The 23,867-nt window shown below is 35.2% G+C and overlaps 1 protein-coding gene across 1 annotated transcript in view; it reads left to right on the top strand.

The window, feature by feature from the left end:
- The window catches only part of CUBN (cubilin), a 307,889-nt gene that overhangs the window by 65,329 nt on the left and 218,693 nt on the right, over window positions 1-23,867 (top strand). Inside the window, exons 23-27 of the mRNA XM_081299156.1 lie at window positions 9,832-10,024; window positions 11,554-11,714; window positions 12,403-12,584; window positions 13,427-13,583; window positions 16,808-16,995. Coding sequence (XP_081155282.1) covers window positions 9,832-10,024; window positions 11,554-11,714; window positions 12,403-12,584; window positions 13,427-13,583; window positions 16,808-16,995 — 881 coding nt within the window. The remainder of the gene's footprint in view (window positions 1-9,831; window positions 10,025-11,553; window positions 11,715-12,402; window positions 12,585-13,426; window positions 13,584-16,807; window positions 16,996-23,867) is intronic.

Here is a 23,867-nt window from a genome sequence, read left to right as displayed (position 1 = left end):
TCTAGTCCCCCTACTTGTCTTCATTCCCAAGTTGATATTTCCTCTCTAAAGTAACCTGGATTCATTAAAGAGCACAGGATTTGGAAATCGAGGACTTGAATTCAAATTTTATCTTGGCCATGTCTAAGTGATTTTCAAAGCATAATCTCTAGGGATCTCAGATCCTTCATACACAGCTCTTTAAAAATGGAGATGATAGAGCCTGGCTGTTTTGCAAAATCAGTGAAAATAAAAAGAAGAAAAATGTGATGAAATTCAATGTTAAAATGATATTATAGCTATAAAGGACTACCCTGACTTTGGCAGATTTAAAATATAATTATTCATGTCCAAGCACAATTTTGTAGCAGCTACTTTGCTGTGAAGGAAAAGAAAAAAGCAACAACTGTGACCATCTAGCAGCAAACTGTAGAAAATGTTAGACTTAAGTTAGGAAGGCCTCATCTTTCTAAGGAAGAAATTGAACCTGTAATTATATCTTCCCTGGAGTCTTTGTTTTAAGGAATGTTAAACAAAACATGGTAGTAAAAACCCATGATGGTTCCTTGGGTTGGCTGTTTATTTCCCCCATATCTGGAAAATCTGAGCCATATGGATTCATTCAGAAACAAAAAGTCTCATAAGTGATTTTAGAAATCATGTTTATAGATGGTTTCTTTCTTTCTTTTTCTTTTTTCTTTTCTTTTATTTATTTATTTATTTTTTTAGTGTGGGGAACAGGTACTAGGAATTGAACTCAGGGGCACTCAGGCACTGAGCTATCCCTATTTTGTGTGTGTGTGTGTGTGCATGTATTTTATTTAGAGACAGGGTCTAAGCTGATGCTGGCTTTGAACTTGGGATCCTCTTGCCTGAGGCTCCTGAGCTGCTGGGATTACAGGCATGCACCACTGTGCCTGGCTCCATAATGTGATTGGACAATCACATAAATTATCCCATAAGGCAAGTAGGGGAGCTGGTAGACTACTTACCCAAGATCTACAGTCTATGTATGCAATGCACTTCCACAGAATGGTGCCTCCTATTCTTGTGGTCTAATCTTTTGGGACTGACCTGTTTCCATTGACCTCATGCTTAATGCAATGCAAGAATTTATTTGAAAATGCTTAGTGAAGGCAAAGGAACATTATCACTTTTTAGAAAAACTTAGTTTTGTGATTTTATAATGATACACAAGGAACATTTACATATTTTCACTTCTTAATTCTTTTTAAAAGTTGATCAGAGGGAAATATTTGGGAGTTCTGCCAACAATTGTCTTTGATCTTCAGAAACAGGCTTTTCCATTACTCCCGTTGATACAGGGGCTGGAAGAATTGTACTTTTCTTCTTCATTTCTTTGTCAGTTTTCTTAGACCATAATAACAGGCCAACTGCTATTGGATGTGAATTTTCCTTTAGCAACATAAGATAAAACAGTGAGCACTGATGTATTTTTATGTTTGCATTTTAGATTGATGTAAAAAGCACCGTGACAACATGAATATCCTTTTATGGGAACACATTCAAACTTAATTATTTGTTACAAATTAATTATCTTGTTGCAAAGCACAAGAAGAAACTAAAGCTTAGCAGTACTGTTTTTCAGTATTATTATTATTATTTTAAAAGGTGGTGTGTTTTTTTTTTTTTTTTTTGGAGGTGCCAGGGATCAAACTTTAGGGCCTTACACATCCTCTAGGTAAGTATTCTACTACTGAGCTTTAAGATTATTTTAGAAAGAGCCATTTTACTGTTTAGAGAAGAAAAGTAAGCTACTTTATAGATTTCAATTTCAGGTAAGAGAAGCTTCTAACTTTTCAAGGAATAGTACAGACAACTATTGTTTTTCTCTCTAAAAATCATACATTTGAGTCTCATAAAACTTCAGTATAATTTTAACATTATTAAATAGTCTAATATTTAATATTGACAATAGAGGTCTCTTCAAAATGAATATTTTTATTTTAATTTTTTTACTCATTGGATATCTGAATTAGAATTTTCTAGATTTCCTCTAGAGAACTGAATCTTTACACAAACCTTTTAAACTTTTAATATAACAGAGATTTTTATTCCGTAATTTCACAAGACAAAACTTATCCATCGTTATAACAAATATGTAGACCCATTTAATCACCTCTCCATTCAAGAACACTCTATCACCCAAGAAAATTTCCTAGTGTCTGTTTGGACAGTCACCTCTGTCACATCCTCCATTCCAGCTGCCGCAGACCTCCTTCCTGTCACTGTAGATTAGTTTTTACTGTTAAAAGCAAACATGCATGGGCACACTCTGTATATACCCTTTTGGGTCTGGCTTCTTTCATTTAGTGTAATGCACCCAAAATTTTTTCATGTTTTATTTATTAGTAGTTCTCTTTATTGCTTATAGCCTTCCATTACATGGATGTATCATAATTTGATTACCCATTTACCTGTTGTTAGAATAGTTGAGTAGTGTCCACTTTTCCACTATTTTGAAAAAAGTTGCTATGAAGATTGATGTGCAAGTGTTTTGTGGATTTTTCAGTGAAGGAGTTGCTTAGGAATAGAATTTTCCCCAAAGTTTGTATATTATTTCATATATTCTAAATGAATGAGAATTCCACTTTGCCACATCTTGGCCACTTCTTGATACTGTCAATCTGTTTATTATCAGCCTCTAGTCATTGTGTGGAAGAATCATGTGGTTTTTATTTGCATTTCCCATGTGACTAATAGTGCTGAGTGCCTTTCTATGGAATTTTTGACAATTCATGTACTTCCTTTTGTCAGGAGTCCATTAATAGGAACCATTTTGCTCATTTTTGTTTGTGTTGTTTTCTTATTATTGAGTCATATGTTATATATTCTGGATGGAAGTAGGTCCTTCATCAGATAAATGTATGGCGACTATTTGCTCACAGTGGCTAACCTTTTCTTTCTCTGAATGTTATCGTTTGAAGAGCAGAAGTCCAATAGATCCTTTTTCTTTTCCCTGTTGTGTTTACTGGGTTTTGTATCGTGTGTAAGAAATGTTGCCTGCCAAAGTTAGGAAGATTTTCTCCATGCATTCCTCTAGAAAGTTTTATGTTTGAAGTTTATATCTAATGACTCATTTTTATTTGATTTTCCAATTTTCTGTAAGTTAGATATCTAAGCCTGTTTCATTGGCAAATGGTATTTAACTGATGAGGTACCATTTGGTGAAAAGATTCTTTCTTCTCTTTCTCCCCCACTGAATTGCCTTTGCGGTATTGTTGAAAATCACTTGCCCACATACATGTGTGTGCTTCTGGAATCTCTATTCAATCCCACTGATGTATATATTTATCCTTATAACAAAAGGACACTACATTTCTTAAAATTATTTAATTTTAAGGTGTATCTTAAAATCTGAGAGTTTAAAACTTCCACATTGGTCCTTTTTTTTTTATTTTCCCAAATTGTTTTTGACTATCCTAGATCCTCTCCATTTCCATATTTAGAAGCAGTTTTTCAATTTGCCCCTCCTCCCCAAACCTGTTGGGAATTTCATTGAAATTGTAGATCGATTAGGAACAGAGGACCTCTCAAATTGAGTCTTGCCATCCATGATCATATTTTACCTCTCCATTTATTCAGATTTTCTCTAATCTCTTCCTACAGTGTCTTAAAGCTTTTAGTGTAGAGCATTTGCATTCCCACTGAACTTTGTGTTTTATGCTGTTATAGATAGCATATGAAATTTTATATTCCAGTTTGGCTAACATGTGCCACTTAAATTAATGTTCAGCTATTTATCCCATATACTGTATCCTCACTAAACTTAGTTATTCTGATAGATTTTTATTAGATTCTTTAGTATATTTTACAGATATGATCATAACTGTGAATAAGGACAGTTTTATTTTTTCCTTTCTCTGTCTTTCTCTCTGTCTTATAGTAATAACTAGGGACTTGCTGTACAGTGTTAAATAAGAAGAACGAGACTGGTCAGATTGGCCCATTTCTTAATCTTGGAAGGAAAACATTTACTCCTTTGCTGTCTAAGCATGATGGTGGTCTTTTCATAGATACCTTTTATCAGGTTGAGAAGTTCCATTCTATTTGTACTTGCTGAGAGTTTTTATCAGGGAGGGGTTTTTAATGTTTCAATGATTTTTCTGCATCTTCTGTTGTTACCACAAGTCTTTTTAAAATCCTATTAATATGGCACATTATATTGATTAATTTTAAAATATCAAAACAATTATGCATGCCTAGGATAAACTCTACTTGCTTATGACACATTGTAATTTTTATGTCCCTCTGCAGTTGTTAAGTTAAATTTGTTAAGGATTTTTGAATCTATGGTTATGAGACATATTTTTCTGTAGTTTTTTCTTTTGTTATATCTTTGGTTTTCGTATGGAGTAATATTTAGTCTTAAAAATCCAGTAGGTGGTGGGCTGGGGATGTGGCTCAAGCGGTAGCGCGCTCGCCTGGCATGTGTGTGGCCCGGGTTCGATCCTCAGCACCACATACAAACAAAGATGTTGTGTCCGCCGAAAACTAAAAAATAAATATTAAAAATTCTCTCTCTCTTTAAAAAAAAAATGCAGTAGGTGGTGTCGTCTTACCTTCCCCGCCATTTTCTAAGTTTGTATAGTATAAATGTTTCCTTTGTTTTTTGATAGGATTTCATAAGTGAAGGTAAATGAGCATATGGTTTTCTTTGGAGGAAGGTTGAAAATTGCAAATATAATTTCTTTGATTCATAGATGGTACAGAGGCTTTCTGTTTTTTCTGGAGTTAACTATGGCAATTCGTAACTTTGAAAGAATTTTTCTATTTTATCTATGTTGTCAAATTTATTTGCACATTTTTTTCAATTATAGTCTCTTTTCTTTTAAAGACTTAGAGATTTTTGATACTTCCTCTTTTATTCTCAAAAATAATAGTTTGTTTTTTCTTTCATCAATGTTGATACAATTCTTTTGATTTTATTGTTTTTTTTTTTCCCAAAGAACTAATTTTTGGCATGGTTAATTTTCTCTGTTGATTTTTGTTTTCTATTTAATTGACTTTTGTTCTCATCTATGTTATTTTTTTTCTTTTAATTATTGGCTATGTTTGCTTTTCTTCTGGTTTCTCTAGATGAAAATAAACTAATTTTATTTTCTTATACAGAAAATATATATGTCGTTAAGCACTGTCTTTTTCTTCATATCCCAGATTTTGATAATCTTCATCAATTTACAGCTTTTAGCATTTTCTAATGCCCTTGTGATTTCTTCTTTGATCTATGAATTATTTATAATCTGTTTTTTAAATTCCAAGTATTTGTAGTTTTTCAAAACATCTTACTGATTTATAATTCAATTTCATTCATTTAAAGAAAACAGTTTAAGTTTTCAATTATTTAAAATTTATTGAAACCTGTGTTACAGTCTAGCACTTCACCTATGTTGCTGTACATTTCATGTACACTTGGAAACCTGAGTAGTCTGCTATTTATAAGAGTGGTATTCTTCAATGGCCTATTAGGTTAAGTTGGTTGGTACAGTTATTGTTGATACAATTGGATTTGGCATGCCATCATGATTTTTTTCCCAATGTCTCTTCTGTTACTATTTCTGTTACTATTTCCTGTCATTTTTGTTTATCTGCAGAGTATTTTATTATTCCATTCTATTTCCTTTAATGGATTTTTAATAATACCTCTTTGGTTTGGTTTGGTTAGATTTAATAATCTCATGATAGTGTGATTTAACCTGTTCCTTTCTCTTTGCTATTTTAATTATATCTTTTCTTTCTCTATATATTATAAACTCTACTATTATTTTTGCTTTAAATCTGACCAATTACCTTGTACTGATGTAGGCTTTTATTTTAAAAATATTAAAGGTGTATTTGTGAAACTTTCTAGGTGTTTCCCACGGCCCTCTGATTTGGTAGGTCTCAATCTCCAAGCTATATCATTTCTGCAAGTCTTTTTTTGGTGGTGAGCAGTACCGGGGATTGAACTCAGGCCACTCAACCACTGAACCACATCCCCAGCCCTATTTTGTATTGTATTTAGAGACAGGGCCTCACTGAGTACTTTAGCACCTCATCATTGCTGATGCTGGCTTTGAACTCGAGATCCTCCTGCTTCAGCCTCCGGAGCCGCTGGGATTATAGGCCTATGCCACTGCACCAGGCTATTCCTATAAATCTTTTTTAAGAGTCACACTTACACACTGGTAGGGAACCTCTAAAGAAGGCCTGCTCTTGGCCAAGGTCTTCACTTATAAAATGTGACCTTTTAGATGCCTCAATTGAATTTGTGGGGTGTAGATAAAGTACTTCCTTTCTGGCTCAGAAAGTTGCCCTGACCACAAACATGTTGTTTCTGTTTCCAGACTACCGGTATCAGCTCTCTGGTGTGCTCACTCTTTGTTACTCAGCCCAGGCTCTGCCAAGACTCATGGGAGCCCTAGCCAGACATCTGGCTCTCCTCTCTCTCTCCTTCTTCCACCCAGTAGCTTTCCTTATGTTTCTAGGCAGTGCTAAACTAAGATCTCGGCTTCCTCTGCTTCATATGGCTGTCATTCACTACTTCGGCTTCAGCTCACTGCTGTGGTCAGAAAATTCTGCTAAGTTCTAGAACCAAAGAAATCAAGAGTCTAGCTCATAAGTTTCCTTTCCATCTAGAACAGCAATCTTATATTGCTTATTGTCCAAAATTTTGCTTGGTTTTATATTTGTTAAGAAAAGGGGCATTTGGGGTAAAAATGGGAGTTCATAACCCACTTGAGTCAAATATATGAAAGATGATATGTCATGAGCTTTGTAATGTTTTGAACAACCAATAAAAAAAAAAAGAAAAGGGGCTAATTCAGTACGAATTGATTGTCATGGCTGGAAGCAGAGATTCTTATTTTTTAGATTGAATAAATATGACAAAATATTAAAGAACCTCAAACAATCCAGAAAAGAGGATAGAAAGAGAAAGGAAATTTGTGGTGATAAAAATAGAGGAGGTTATAGGAAGGGAATAGTGGAGTAGCCTGAAAGAGAAGAACTGGGTTAGGTGGAGAGGGTAGAAGAAAATTAGGTAAGTGTGTGCTCACTTTGGCAGCACATATACTAAAACTGGAATGATACAGAGAAGATTGGCATAGCCCCTGTGCAAGAATGGCATGCAGATTTGTGAGATGCTCCATATTTTTGCTAAGTGAAATAAACCAATCCCCAAAAAACCAAAGGCTAAATGTTCTCTCTGATATGTGAATGCTAACACACAATAAAGAGGGATTAGGGAAGAATAAAAAATTCATTGAATTAGACAAAAGGGAATGAGGCAAGGGAAGGGAATGCGAATAGGAAAGACAGTAGAATGAATTGGACATAACTTTCCTATATTCCTATATAAATATACAACCAGTGAAACTCCACATCGTGTACAACCACAAAAATGGGAAGTTATACTCCATGTATGTAAAATATATCAAAATACATTCTACTGTAATATATTACTAAAAAGAAAAAATAAAAACATTTTGAAAATAATTAATAGTAACCAAAAAAATTAGGTACATTTCCCACCCCTTCAGTCTTCAACACATTATATAATGCACTTTTAACAAATGTTACTGGGACCTGATGTGGACCAAGTTCTGTAGTAAGTAACAGTTAATCACGGTTAATAGGACCTTTTTCATATCCTAAGACCTAAAGGGAGAAATGTACTCACATAAAAACAATTACAAAAAATATGTTTGGGGATCAAATTGCTATTTTCATAAAATTTTATTGAGTATAGAGAAATTAATTCTGCTTGGCTGAGAAAGTTTTCACAGATGTGATATTTGAACTGGACTTTAAATGACAGGGATGAATTTATTTGCTGAAGAATGTGCAAGGGAAGAGGGAAAATTATTTGGTAAAGCATTTCAGACAAATGAACAGTATGAAAGTCACTCCAACACATCAGACACTGTGGTCTACCTTTGAGCCAGCAACGGCAAGGAATCTTCATGTATGATTCAAAGTTAGGGATGAACAAACTCCCACCAGCTACCAGAATGATCACTGGCATAAAACCTAGACATAAGAAAATTGCCCATCATTACTGTTCAAAATGGCATTTAGTCAGGCTTCCCTCCCAGGGAACCCAATTATATGTAACATTCTCCTGCAGACTCATTGAAAGTTTCATTAGAGATTTGCAATACTTGCCCTCTGGGAGCAGAGTAGGTAAGCAAGGAGAATTCTCTCTTTAGTATAAGAGAGTTGGACAGATAATTTGCTCAAAATATTTGACTTGCTGGCTAAAGCTGTAACTTGTCTGTGTGGGGGTCAGTGGATCTGACAGTTGTGTTAATTCAGGGATCCTGGGTCATAGCTTTCATTGAATGTCCTTTTAATCCATGGATTTTTTTTATCTTACTAATACTCATTACTGAGTCTGAAATATTTAGTATGCAATCTCTGTATGGCTTTCCCTTCTCTCTCTCTCTCTCTCTCTCTCTCTCTCTCTCTCTCTCTCTCTCTCTCTCTGTCCCTTACTGACTTTTCCTCTTTCCTTCTCCCTTATGGAAAAATCTTGGCAGACTATAGAACAGTAAGCTTTGGGAGTCGAATATAACGTTGGTGGTTCAATATCACTGTGGATTCCTTCAATAAAGTAAAGCCTTGATTTTACAGAGAATAAAACCAAATATTTATTAAATTTTCATTACCCTGAGGGCTACACATAGATAGTAGAACCTATAATATTTTATTATGCATCTTTGTACTCCCAATACCTGTGATGACTGTTTTTCTTCCGAATACAATTATCTAGCAGCAGTTGGGGAAATAGCATAACTAAACAGCTTCATTTTATTTCACTTGCAATAAAGTATAGTAGCTTATTCTTTCCCAAAATCTTTAAGTCAGAGACCTCTGTCTATTCCTGAACCCTAGGTTTAGGTCATTGCTGGATGCAATTGAAGATACATTTAAAAAGCCTCCAAATTAGGTTTTTGTTTTTATAAAATACCTCATATTTGGAGAGCATAGGTGACTGAGTGGATTAGTTATTAAATACAGAATCTGAAGGACTGCATAGGTAAAGTTGAAAGCTAGTCAACTAGAACAGTTGATATTTACTTAGGACATATCATTGTCCAGGTACTCAGCTAGATAGTTTATATGAATAATTTAACTCATTCCTCATGATTTATACTTTATTACACCTCTTCTATCCTGAAATATAATGATAATTACTATATTTATTGGACATATATGGTGGACTGAGCACTTTAATTTCATTATTACTAATTCTTACACTTATCTCCAGAGGTACAAAAAACTCTCCAATTTTGAGATGGGGGAACTAAGGCTCAGGGAGGTGTTGTAGCTTGCCCGAGTTTGCAGAGCTTATCAATGGTGGAAAAGAGCTTTGATTCAAGGTCACTCTGGTCTCCATGCCATGTCTTCTACTCTTCACTCCATGGCTGAGGAAACTGTTATTTCTCATGAATATGTTCTTTGGTGGAAACAATTTTAAAGTAAGATTATGAAAAGAAGAGCTGAACTGAATTATTTCTAAGGCCCTTCTGAGATTTCTAAATTGAAGCCAATTTTAATGTACTTTGCATGGACTAGAAAAATTAGGACACTCTCAAGATAAGAAAAGTAGCCCTTTCAAGATATATGTAACTATTTCTATCATGTGGCTAAGTGTGCTGCTAATAATTGTTTTGCCTCTGAGATTCCAAAAACTTCCTTTCAAAATGAGATCATTATCCGAACATTCCAGGGAGGCCTACTGAAAATCAAGAACATAGGCACAAATACTGAAGTATATCCTACTGAATGTATTATAAATGTAGCATAATGTTTTCTGTTTTCTCTCTTGTGGTTTGTTTCTTATTACAGCATGCTTGGAAGACTACACAGATTCCTCAGGGACGATAAGTTCTCCAAACTTCCCCAATAATTACCCCAATAACTTGGAATGCATTTATAGGATCACAGTGGAACCCAATCAACAGATTGCATTGCACTTCACAAACTTCTCCTTGGAGGAAGGCATTAATGAAAATTGCATAGGAGATTTTGTGGAAATCAGGTAATCGCTTTAATTATTTCGAAATAATCTCTGTCATCATTTATCTTTATTAATAATCATTCCTGGAAAGATTAAGAAAAAATACATGAACATTCTTTGTAAAGCTCCCTGCTATGCTATGTAATTCCTTAGAAGAGATAAAATTTGTCATTTGAAGCCTACAGAAGAAATAGAAAAAAATTACATAAAAGTCAGTGGTTATTTTGATGTAATACTTTTTTAGGGAATGTTTAGAAATAAACTTCAGATTTTTATCTGGGCAAAGAGAACAGATGTATTACCACTTTGAAATGAAATACTTGCTATTGTTGAATACCTACTTTCTTTATGTAAACTTAATTTAAATTTTAGGCTATTTACTGTCCATTTGATCTAGTTATGTCACAAAAATGAAGGCATGATAGCAACCTCATATTAAAGTTTTCACAAAGTTTTTTGTTTATAAATAATGAACCCAGGCACAGTGACACACACCTGTAATCCCAGTGGCTGGGGAGGCAGGAGGATCACAAATTTGAAGCTAGCCTCAGCAATTTAGCGAGTCCCTAAGCAACTCAGTGAGACCCTGTCTCTAAATAAAATATAAAAAAGGGCTAGGGACGCTACCCAGTGGTTAAGCACCCCTGGTTTCAACCCGGTATCAAAAATAAAAAAAAGAAACTTTAGGCCTGTGGATGTCAGTGTAAGGCATCTTTCTTTCATTGCCTGGCATTATGAAAGTGTATTTCAAAAATTATACAGTGAAGGCATATGAACTTATACATTGATCTCTCCTTTGTATTACATCAAGTTAAATTAAGCTAATCATTTTGGTATATATCTGCATCAAATGTTTTATTTGTCATTTCAAATCTGGACTCTTACAAAATTTATAAAATTTTTATTGTATTATATAAAGTAAGAAACTAAAGCAAAAAATTGCTAATACAGCATGCTAAAATGACATAATTTTCTTAATTTACAACAACGAATCATTGGGATCTAATGTTGAATGAATCATCATGTTTTGTTTGTTTGAAATAAAGTACAGATTATAAATTAGATTTAAGACGCCAAAAAGTTCTTAGGGAAATAACTATTTCCAGAAATTTTCAAATATATCAAATATGATACATTAAATTTTGAAAATTTCCAAATTAGAAGAAAAAACATTTAAGATTTCTCTGTAAAACTAAGCAATACTTGTTTATACTGTTAATAATTATGGTTTCTGTACTCCATATTTTCTGAAGTGTTTGCCAGAGGCTTTGAGAAGATAAAGATTGAACACATTCTCTCAGTTTGCAAGTGGTTATATAAGATGTCATGCCAGCCGTAAATGATAGTTCTTCTTTATTACATCACTCAAATACTATTTAACAAAGCCAAAATTGAAAACTCAATATTTTGTTTTTTAAAGTCATTTTGAGAGAAGTTGACTGATTTGATAAACTGGTCGACTGTAATCCTGTAGTTTAAATGATGTTAAATGTTTATCCAGTAGTATTGTCAATAATCTAATAAATGTTCATTTCTGTATTCTGCCATAGAGATGGAGGCTATGAAACTTCACCATCCCTGGGAACATACTGTGGATCAAATCTACCTCCAAGAATCATCTCTCACAGTAACAAACTGTGGTTAGAATTCAAAAGTGACCCGATATTCACAGAGTCTGGGTTCTCTGCTTACTGGGATGGATCATTAACAGGTAAAGATCAAGGAGCTGCCTTGGACAGGAGAATTCAATCTGATTGGTTTCCTGATTCTTGGATTGTCATTCTGGGTCTATCATCACTTGTCTACTTTTTTTCTAACTATGTTTTATCATTCATCTTTCTACTAAACTTCAACATAGCAAATATTTTTTTTAATTTACAGTAGAATTAAAAACGGAATTAACAACTGGGTGTGGCAGTGCACACCTATAATCTCAGCTGCTTGGGAGGCTGAGGTAAGAGGATTGTGAGTTCAAAGCCAGCCTCAGCAATGGCAAGGAGCCAAGCAACTCAGTGAGTCCCTGTCTCTAAATAAAATACAAAATAGGGTTGGGCATGTGGCTCAGTGGTTGAGTACCCCTGAGTTCAATCCCCAGTACCAAAACAAACAAACAACAACAACAACAAAACCCAGCAGCCATGTATTTTGAAGGACAAAGGGAAAAATTCTAGTTCTTTGGCATATGTCATGGAGCTATCCTTTTGATTAGAAAAGGAAAGTCCATTGATGTGAATTGTGATTATAGACTAACTACTTTTCTGGGATGTGGTTTTGCTTTGCACATTGATTTAAAGAGAAGTGCCAGTTCAATATAGAAAGAAATTTCAATTTTATAAAAAAGGAAAGGGTAGGCATCTTTCCATTTCTTTCTCTTGTCATGCAGTTTCTTTCTCCTATAGGTTGTGGAGGCAATCTTACCACTTCCACTGGCATATTCACATCCCCGAACTACCCAATGCCCTACTACCACAGCTCTGAATGCTACTGGTGGTTGAAATCCAGCCACGGCAGCCCGTTTGAACTGGAATTCAAAGACTTCCACTTGGAGCATCATCCAAACTGCTCTTGGGATTATCTGGCGGTATTTATAGTATTTCAGTTGAGCTACTCACTGCTCTGTTCTCATTAAAATACACATAATGCATTTATTTTTATTTTTGATTTTCAGGAAAGGGGAGCATTTAAGCAGGACATCCACATAAGAAATTTAAGCAAAATAAAAACTTTAAAGAAACTTGGTGAAAATATTAATCTTCTAAATACAGTATTACCAAATGACTTGATACAACATGTTTGTAAAACATTTTGAATATGAACTGTTAAGTTGTGGTTAAAAATGCCCTAAAAGGGGTTATATAATGGGTTATTACCATCCTCTACATAATTTCTATAGGTGTATTAAAAACATAGTAATTTAGAGAACTATTTTGGTGAATTAAAGAAGATAATTAGAGTCATCCAACTGTGACTTTTTGTCATACCAGCAATTCACCATGGTCCACTAAAAATATGAAAAACTACTAAAGTTTCACAAATTATAAACTAGGGAATCAAAAATAAAGGATCATTGATGTTATCAATGACCTCAAAATATGTATTAGACTTTCATTTTCAATGTATGTGATGTCATTTTCAATGTATGTGATGTCATTATCCTGACATCACATACTTATTAATGTGATGGCTAAGTTGTCTGAGTTCATGGTCTGAGTTTATAGTACTATGGCAAATTTTTAAAAGATATTTTATTTCAGGGCTATTCTATCTATCTATCTATCTATCTATCTATCTATCTATCTATATATATATATATAATTTTTTTTCCTTGCCAGAGTCCTACTGAGTATTTTTTCTCTATTTATTCAGAGTCCTTTAGATTTCATATAGCCACAACCATCTAATATTTTAAATATTTTATTAAAGATCTATGATGGCCCAAGTACCAGCTCTCATCTGTTAACTCAGCTTTGTGGGGATGAAAAACCACCTCTGATCCGTTCTAGTGGAGACAACATGTTATTAAAACTGAGGACTAATGAAGGTCAGCAAGGAGGTGGCTTCGAGGTCAAATACTGGCAGAGTAAGTATGTGTGACAGTCACTTGGTATCTAGAGTGGGACATCAGACCCTTGATGAAACTGAGAGCAGAATAACCCATGGGTTTGAGCCATTGAAATTAATCTTAGTTTCTTGTGTGAAATTTTTAAATTTAAAATTCCTTCCTCATATGAGGAGAAAATGCTTATTTATTAAATTTAATCTCCTGTAAGTAAATCATCTGACCAACTATAAACAATTAAAAGAGTATGTAATATCTTGAGACTGCTACAATCCAGCTAAAGATCACTGTAATGGTGATTAATACTTTTTCAGGTGTATCACACATTACAATCTTCTCATTAGACATTATTCCTTTGTACGAAGTAGTCTCCCACCCTAAGTTTGGTCCTCTACCTTAAAACACACCTTAATTTTATGGGAAGCCATGGTCTTTGTGAGTGGGCTCATTTTTTTACCATGGTCCCGGTAGAGATACTATTTTTAAGTCTTGCTTCCCCATAAGGCAATGTGGCTGAATCAAAGGGGCATTGAACAAAATACCAAAGATAGAAGAATGAATGCAACATAACTATCTTATGTTCATATGTTAATACATGACCAGTGAAATTCCAGATCATGTACAACCACAAGATGGGATCCTAATTAGGATAAGTTATACTCATGTATATATAATATGTCAAAATACACTCTACTGCCATGTATATCTAAAAAGAACAAATAAAAAAAATTTTTTTTTAAATATCAACAAGCCTGGGGTGTGTCCTGGCCCCCACCCCTTGAGGAGGTCATTTTCCTCTCTGGGCTTCCAGAATTTCTTTTCATTTCCTACAATGAAGAGATTAAATTAGATAATCTCTTCAACTCTTTTCTCACTGGGGAATTAAATGTTCTTTGAAGTTAGTTTCAAAATGAGCATTCATGAAAACAAGGTTTCTTTGACTTCATGTTATTTAACAAATACTTGTAATTTTGGAAGTGTGAGTCCTTGCCCCACTAAATTTAAATGGATCCATAATTTTGACACAGTTATCTAAAAATGGAATTGAAAGTCACAAAATTATATGTCACATACACAGTATCCCTTGGATGTTGAAAGAATATTAATGAGGGAAATTGCATGGAAATGAAGGGAGACCCTCATTGCTATACAAAATTACATATAAGAGGTTGTGAGGGGAATGGGAAAATAAACAAGGAGAGAAATGAATTACAGTAGATGGGGTAGAGAGAGAAGATGGGAGGGGAGGGGAGGGGGGATAGTAGGGGATAGGAAAGGTAGCAGAATACAACAATTACTAATAGGGCATTATGTAAAAATGTGGATGTGTAACCGACGTGATTCTGCAATCTGCATTTGGGGTAAAATTGGGAGTTCATAACCCACTTCAATCTAATGTATGAAATATGATATGTCAAGAGCTTTGTAATGTTGTGAACAACCAATAAAAAAAGAAAGAATATTAATGTCTAGCCTTGATTTATGCATGGATTTGAAGATTCACATTCACTTATATATATTTGACCGAATTCTCAATAGTTTTGAATAATGCATTTTAATATATAGCTTTGTTCCTCAGAAGTTCATCATTATTATGTATACAAAAAAATCATTCAGGTTCTATTAGGGATACATCTATTAGGTGTAGCTTATAATTATTTCTTTAATTTTATTATTGTGTGCTAGTTCATTTCATAGTTACATTAAGATTTTTTTTATGAGATGACTCCTCCTTTTCTTTTTATTCCTGTAATATTTAATTTTTCTCTCTGACTTTCAGAATAGTTAAGGAGCAAATTAGTATTCCTTAAAGGTAAAATCAGAGGTGACCTGTCAAATTTTGTATAAAATTTGCCATTTGAAATTGGAATTTTGCAGATAATAGACTGTGTGAGAAATGAGAGCAACCTGTATGGTTGATTGAATCCATTTTTCTCTGTTTTTCTCATCGTGGTATATGATATCTGTGTGCCTAATAGGTGTTACCTCTTGAAGGCATCGAAAACAGCATCATTCTTTAAAAAGCTTTTGCAGACAAAACTGGGACCCAAAGATTTTTAAAGAGGGATGGTTTGAATATTAACCTTGTTCCACCAAAGGAAGAATTTGAAGAGACCCAAAGGCATACTTTTCTAAACCCTAAGTTTATCAGTGGTGTTCTAGGCACCTTTCAGAATACAGTGTGACCTCATGAATATAACTATGCACCATACTTTTCAGAGACACCTCTTTCAATATAATGTTTAATTTCCTGCTTTCTTTTATTGCACACCATAAAGACAACATGAAAAATACTTGAGAAGAGGTATGTATATGCCTCGTTCCAGTCATTAGGATTGACATTTACTCCCAAGGTTAGACATACATGGAGGTATTTGGTGTGGTTTTGTTGAATATTCAGCTGAAGAAAATGCCACTACTGGATTGAAGGGTTTTTTTTCTTTGTTTCAAGATTTCAGATTTTCATTTCTTCTTTAAATCTTTCTCACTTCCCTTTATTTGGTTAGAATTTCTTGATGACTAACTAGAGGAATCACAGGCTTGGTTGTGGATTTCATACAGATCTCTGAATGTTTTGCAAAACCATGTTGCAACTCACATTTAGCATTCACACAGGACTTTGTATTTTCTTTTTTTGCAGTCGAGGGTACTGGGGATTGAATTCAGGGCTAGTCGTCCACTGAGCTACATCCCCGGCCCTATTTTGTATTTTATTTAGAGACTGGGTCTCACTGAGTTGCTGAGGCTGGCTTTGAACTTGTGATCCTTCTAGCTCAGTCTCCTGAGCTGCTGGGATTACAGGTATGCGCCACTGCACCCGGCTAGGACTTAGTATTTTCAAACCTGTTGAATTTAAAAATTAGAATTTTTTACCTCTTCTGATTGTTAAAGTTAGAAAAACTGAAGAACATTTAATACACTTCTCTAAACAAAGCATATTGCTCTCTGAATAGTCAAGTTATTCTGCTATCATCCAACGTTGTGCCTATTTTAACATGAATATTCCATTTCCTTGACACTTTAAAGCTTGAGTCACTGAAGCATCATTGCCCATTTGTTCAAAATAGAGGCACTGTCACTATAAAAATGCTGTACCAAATATTTATGTATGTATATAGTGTTTTTAGCTAGTTTATGTATATATATAAGGGTTTTTAGCCCTGCTAAAAACATCTCACACACATCTTGGCACAATTATGATACAGGTGATAGTGGTTTTAACTATCATGCTTATTTTTTTTCAGCATGTGAGAACGTGGTGATAGTTAATCAGACCTACGGCATCTTGGAGAGCATAAATTACCCACATCCTTACTCTGAAAATCAGCGTTGCAACTGGACCATCCAAGCAACAAGGGGCAACACAGTGAACTATACATTTTTAGCATTTGAGTTGGAAGATCATACAGACTGCTCCACAGATTATTTAGAGGTATGTATTCTGAAACTCAATAAATCAGTGCACTTTCAAATCAAAGTAGAACAGCCACTTAGAAGTCATCATGCATTTTAGGATCAAACTCCTAACCCTGCCGGAACATCATAAACCACCCATGATATTTGAATAGGCGTATTTCATGTCTGTTCACTCCCTAATCTTAACATTAATCTATTATATTATGTATGCAAAGAAATACATATACTTTAGGCTTCAGTGTAATTTTTTGGCTAATTGATCTCTTATTATTTAAATTTCACAGTACATTTTGGTTGTTGTTTCTATGTCTGTTCTCCAGAAATAAGAGACAAGAAATATGTTGGATTATCTTGGACTTATTTAATGCCTAATTAGTGGGAACAAAGTATCATGATTTTGATTCTTATTTTTATTTAAAAATTTAGGTTCCTTTCAGTTCATTTTCTTTTTGTTATAATCAAAGTTTCTATTTTTATAAAAATGATTGCCAGTAACATTTATTCAACTTTCTCTATGCAATGCTATGCAATAGAAGTTGTTTGAATATTAGGCAACCTAAAATATGAGGTAATCTGCTATTGTTATAAGGAGAGATTTTATTTATTAAAGCTTTTTTCCCCTGACTTGCATATGTAGCTTTTAAGGTTATAGTTGAAAAGTTAGGCAACTCCCTATTTTACTTACTTCACTATTATAGTTATTCATTCATGTATAAAACTTCATGTTATAGAAACATTAATTTAGATATACGAGTTTCTATTTTTGCAATAAAACAATTTCATTCAAGTGATTTACATACATTTTAACAACTATTTTTCATCATTAATAAAATCACTTTTTGAGTCATCAAATATGTCTTTATTTTCATGTAAGAAATATGTAATACTATTAAATTTCATATTGTTTTCATCTTTTCCACCTATCCACACAACAGTGATTCAATGTAGTTCTGTGATTCAAGTTCAAGGTGATGAGTGATTTTTAGAATTCTTAGTTGCCAACACTTTCAACATATAGTACTCATAACTCTTAGGCCATATTCCCATGGGAAAAAAAATACTCTTTGTAAAAAAATTTTCTTTCCAATCTTACTAAAATTCTAGAATGGTTGCAGTTGTTTTCAGTTAATATTTTTTTTCCAAATAGTTATTTTGCTTATTGAAACAAAGAAAAACACCACTACCTTAAGAAACGGAGGGCCTAAATATAATGAGATTCCTTTCTTTTCTTTTTTTCTTGCTTTTCAGGGGTAATTTTTTTTGGAGCGGGGGGGGGGGCATTTACTAGGGATTGAACTGAGGGACACTTTGCCACTTAGCCACATCCCCAGCCTTATTTTGTATTGTATTTAGAGACAGAGTCTCACTGAGTTACTTAGTGCCTCACTTTTGCTGAGGCTGGCTTTAAATTCGTGATCCTCCTGCCTCAGCCTCCTGAGCTGCTGGGATTATAGGCATGCACCACTGTGCCCAGCCAGGAGTAATTTTTTTGATTAAAAAAATCTTATTTATATTCATAAAAGTAGAGTATTTTAGAAATAGTAAGCTTAGTGTTTACCAGTCAGTATTCTATGAAAATATGACATGGCATGGAACAAACTTAAAATCATGAACTTGGCAATGGTTTTAAAATCCACCTTTCTTGATCTACAGTAAGATGGACCTCACAATGTGCTTACCTGGAGCAGTCGTTGTTTTCTTCACATGGTGACAAGTTACTTTAAAAGCCCCTTGTTTGTACCACAAGCATTGCAGCTGATCATATCTATTTTTACCAGTTGTGACTATTCTTATGCCCAACTGACTTGTGGGCTTCATGAAGGGATGCATTGTCTCCTTCCAACTGTAACCTGAGCACTTATATATTGGGGCATTAGAGGAGTTCCAGTGGTACTGATTAAATTGAATATCACAGTCACATTTAGTACCCATCTAATGATAGCAATAATTAATAAGAAAGAATTGAATTCCAGATTGGCCTTTCTAGAAATCCCTGCATGTTCATTTCAATCCTACAACTTTGAGCATAAGCCAAAATAAAACACATCACCTTGCAGTGGATTGCATGTATAACAACATAATAGCTACCCTCATGGTGATTTGATGATGTATATGGGGAAAGCTAGAGAAAAGACAAAGCTTTTGGACTCAACTTTACAGGAGACGTTGGCACAGATAGTGGGGAGGAAATGAGATTCATTTTTTCCAGGAACTGGACTCCACTTCTCTGGACTCACTTAATGATAGAATGGTCACAAGAAAAGCTCATCAGGTAATTTTTGGAGGCGTTGGAAGACTCAAATAAAAAAAGAAATACTTGTTCCAACATTACAGAGCAGTTAGAGGCCCCTGTCGATGATGTGTCTGTCGTGTTACAAGCCATTTCTGTTGTGCAACAGTGATGGTGAAAGCAGCAGAAACACAGAATGAGAACCAGAAGTTCAGAAAAGCTTTCCAAAGAACGATATTCTTGCCAGAGAGAAGCAGGAGATCTTTTTTCCATCTCTATAAGCCAAGGGGCAAGACCAGAGCAATAGCTACAATGGCTGGCCTAGGATGGAAATTTTTAAAGCACAAATAGCCATTTAAGCAGAGAAAAATCCCAAGCACAAAAATCTAGTTCCCATTATGTTAATAACTTGTAGTTAAATTTTTTTTTTCCAAGTGACTTAGCCAAGCACCAATTGAGTGAATTACTACAGCCAGAATTCAGTTATTTTGAATTAATACTGAAACTATAAAAAGACTTGATTAGGTGCTGGTCAAACACTATGCCTAACTTTTCTGAGAGGTGTGGGTTGGTAAAGATCCCACTGGGTACCAAACCCCTCCCTCATTGTTTTGTCTTCTGGACAGATTTGGAAATAAAATATTCAGTGATAGAAAGAGTCAGTTACTTAAAAGAGCAAAACTGAATTGCTCATTGCAATTAGAAATCAACCTTAAAGTATTCTGTTCGTATTTTACATATTGATTTCACTTTTTCATTTGCATCTGAGCCTGAGTTTCTATGTGGAATAGGAGGTTTCTAATAGTGACTGAATGTGCAAATGGAAGTGATGAATTTGGGAGAAAACGGCACAAAGATAGATGAAAACCCAGGGTAGGTGTCTGGACAACAGAGAGCAGTGTGAGATGAGAAGAGGAAATCTAAGAGGTTACTATGGTATGGAAGCCAAGAGAAGGGAGGATAACAGAATGGGACAGCAATCAAGGTAGCGATGCTCCAGCGCAGTAAAGAGAGGTCAGGATTGGGAAGTGTCTCTTGAGGATTTGTGTGACTCGACAGAGCAGTCTTTGTGGGGTGGCAGGAGGCAGATCACATTGTGAAGAAGCCGGAAGGAGTTAAGCATAGACTGAATCTTCTGGAACAGACCAGAATGGAGTAAGCTGTGGTCTCTCTCTTTAGGGCTCACGGTTCCTATCTCTGACTGGTCCTCATGTGCCAAGTTTTCATGGGACATGTTCTTCTACATGTTCTCTTTAGGTCACTGTCTCCCCAAATGTGACCCCCAGAATTGGATGTCACACTCCCACTGACCTGCTCATGACCAAGAAGTTTAGGACTCTGTTACCTGATTCAAATACTTCAACAACAAGTTGAAGTTTAAATGGGGTTAATTGTTAACCAAGTTATAGTGCTTATAACTATGTCAAGACCCAGAATCTGCAGGTCACTTTATGGGAATCATTATGGCCTTATGTAGTTAAAAAATCTAAAAGGATATTATTCCTAGTAGGTTATACTTACTTTTCTGAGAATTCTATCACCTCAGGATCCTCATTCATTGTGCTTTTAAAACATTATTTATTTGCATAAAGACTCATTGGCCATTGGCCTATTATTTCTCCAGAAATAATTGATAAAATTGTCATGCAAGATGGCACCTATTTTAAACACTCTGAAGTCACAGATTCTTTTGGGCTAAAAGGGATCAATTTATTAAATATCTTTGGAATAGTCAGTCGGTACTAATCATAGCTAATATTTCTTGAACATATATTATTTGTTGGATAATTCTTATAGCAGTGCTTTAATGTAGGAAATATCAAGTGAAAAAAGTGAGGGAGTTACAAAGATTGTAAGTGGCAGAATCAGGCTGTATACCAGGCACTGTGGCTCTCTTGTCCATGACACCTAGCATCCCATGAACTGTCTTTCACACCTTTCTGACACTCTCACAGGGTTCACAGGGGACTGTCCGTGAAACTCTCAGAACTACCTCTCTCTTCTGACATTCTCACGAGGAGAAACATATGTGCTTCAGCGTGACTTCTTCCTAGAAGAGGCCATGTACCATAATGACCTTTTTCTTTGTACATGTCAGCGCATAATTTTTAGCATCTGATTTAGCATTTTTTTCCAAAAAATGAATGGCAATCTTACTCATCTGGGAGATTCCAGAACAAATCTTTTCTACATTTTGGAAGATAGAACATTTTCCCTATAGATCTTTGGCAGTTCTCCTGGCTTTCACTGTTCTGGTTTCTGCTCTACACTCAAATTGAGCCATGTGGAAAGGCTTAGTGTTTGTGGAGGGATTGATTGTGAGGATAGTAAAAGACCTTGGGACACACAGGAGGTGCTGAGAAGCCAGGAAAGGCCCAGACGGAGGCAGCTAGGTGGACTCCAGTCTCTCTCTTTTCTTAAAGCTCGGTTGCTTCTCCCTGACTGTTTCCATCTCTCTCTCAGTTTCTGCAGCTCCGTGATTCTATCTTCAACATGGGCCACTGCAGCTATGATGTCGCCTGACCATGTATCTCAGGCACTTACAACCAACAGAATTTTCCCTTGGTGACAAATTCCCAGCTCAGGTGGCTTCTCTTTTTGAAAGCAAAGTTGGGGATCTGGCCTGTGAACCCCCCGGGCAGTGTGACCAGCTCTGGCTAGGAGCAGTGAGGTTGTACCCTTTGCTTGCTTTGCTTACAGACTGTCTGTAGGCTGAGGCAGAACGCTTTTGAGCAGGGCCATAGTTTCTGCTGGCATGTGGAAACAATTTTTTAAACACCCTGGAATTCACCAGATGACAAAATTAGTTCTGTAATGACTGTACCTTTTAGTAGTGCAACATGCAATTCAAGGGAGCCTGGGAAAATGCACTTAAAGGAATTGACCATTTTATCCTCAAAACTGAAATTCCAGTTTCAAAATCAAACCAGGCATGTTTCTCCCTCTTCTTCATCTTGTTGTATTGTCTTCTGCAAGCATTGGTCTAATCCACATGATTATGATTTCACCTTAATCATAGCTTTAAAAAATAGACTCTTGCCAGGATCAGTGGCACATGCCTGTAATTCCAGAAACTCAAGAGGCTGAGGCAGGAGTTTGAGGCCAAGTTTGAGGCCAGCCTCAGCAATTTAGCGAGACTCTCAGCAACTTAGCAAGACTGTGTCTCAAAATTAAAAAATAAAAAGGGCTGGAGATGTAGCCGAGAGTTAAAGTGCCTCTGGATTCAATCCCCAGTATGAAAGCAAAACAAAAATTCTTTTTTATAAATGCACTGTTTTCCAAAACTCCGCTAATTTGTATCTGTGCTCATACAATGGGCAGAAATTTCTTAGATTGACATATTCAGCTGTTTCCCTAAAAGTTACTTCTCACTTGGTTATCAGAATTTAATTTTTTAGAATCTGTAATTTCTTTTGATTCTTCTTTTTCTCTTATGTTTCTTTTTCATTTTATTTCCTTTTTTTGACCCATAATCTCCTATTTTATTTTGAAGTATGAATTGCCAAAACCTTAAAGCCATGGTTGATGTGTTCAGCCATCATAGGCCCTAAGGCCAATTGATCACTTGCTACATGTGTGGTCAGCTTTTCATCTCTGTGACCAAAATACCTGACAAAACAACTTAGAAAAGTTTATTTTGCACTCAGAGTTTCAGAGGTTGAGTTCATGGTCAGCTGAACCCATTGCTCTGAGCCAAAGGAGAGGCAAATTGTCATGGCAGATGGGCATGTGGATGAAAGCTGCTTAGCTCAATAGTCAGGAAGCAGAAAGGGTGGGGGGAGGAAGCCAGGAACAAAATATAGTCCCCAAAGACACACCCTCAACTACCTATTTCTTCTAGCCTCCCCCACCTGTCTTCAGTTACCATACAGTAGTCCATTCAAATTATTAATCCACAAAATGGATTAATCACTGATGACATTAGAGTTCTCACAACCCAATCACTTCCTAAAAACCCAATCCTGACCCTTGCGGTATTGGGTATTGGGAACCATGTTTTCAACACAAGTTTTTAAAGAACATTCCAGAAACAAACCATGACATTCCCAATACTTTGGTCACTTCCACATTATCAATCAATACTTTGCCAGCCAGAATTAGTCCAGAGTAGCATCTTTCTTCACTATTTTCTTTACTTTCAGAGAGAGAATAACATACAGAATTCATCCTTGTATATCCTTTTTTTTTTTTTTTTTTTTTTTTTTTTTTTTTTTTTTTTTTTTTTTGCCACAACATTGCCAATATATTTCCTTTCTAGAAGACTGCAGTCTCTACTGAGGAGGTAGCTGATGGTGGAGGGTAATGTCCCTTTTACTAGCTACTAAATCTGGCCACATTCCTATATCACTTGAGAATCTTGTTAGAAAAACATGTTCCCAGAGCCCACTCCAGGCTTGATCCCACCCCCTGGAGATTCCAGGGGAGCAGGCCTCCCACAATTCTTCAGTCAAGCACTTGAGGCCACCTCCACGGTTAGCCTATTTTATCTTCACTTTAAAGCTCTCTCCCATTTTAAAGTTCTCTCTCTGTTTTTTTTTTTTTTTATTAAGTATCTTCTTAACATATTATTTTGTGCATAATTAAGTATTTCTTTTCAAATAGGTCTTATTTTTCCATTGCTATGACTTATCCTAATCCTGGTGATACAGCATTATTTT

Source organism: Spermophilus citellus (assembly GCF_964194105.1).
Source record: "Spermophilus citellus genome assembly, chromosome: 6".
NCBI lineage: Eukaryota > Metazoa > Chordata > Mammalia > Rodentia > Sciuridae > Spermophilus > Spermophilus citellus.
This window is presented reverse-complemented; position numbering and strand designations above follow the sequence as displayed.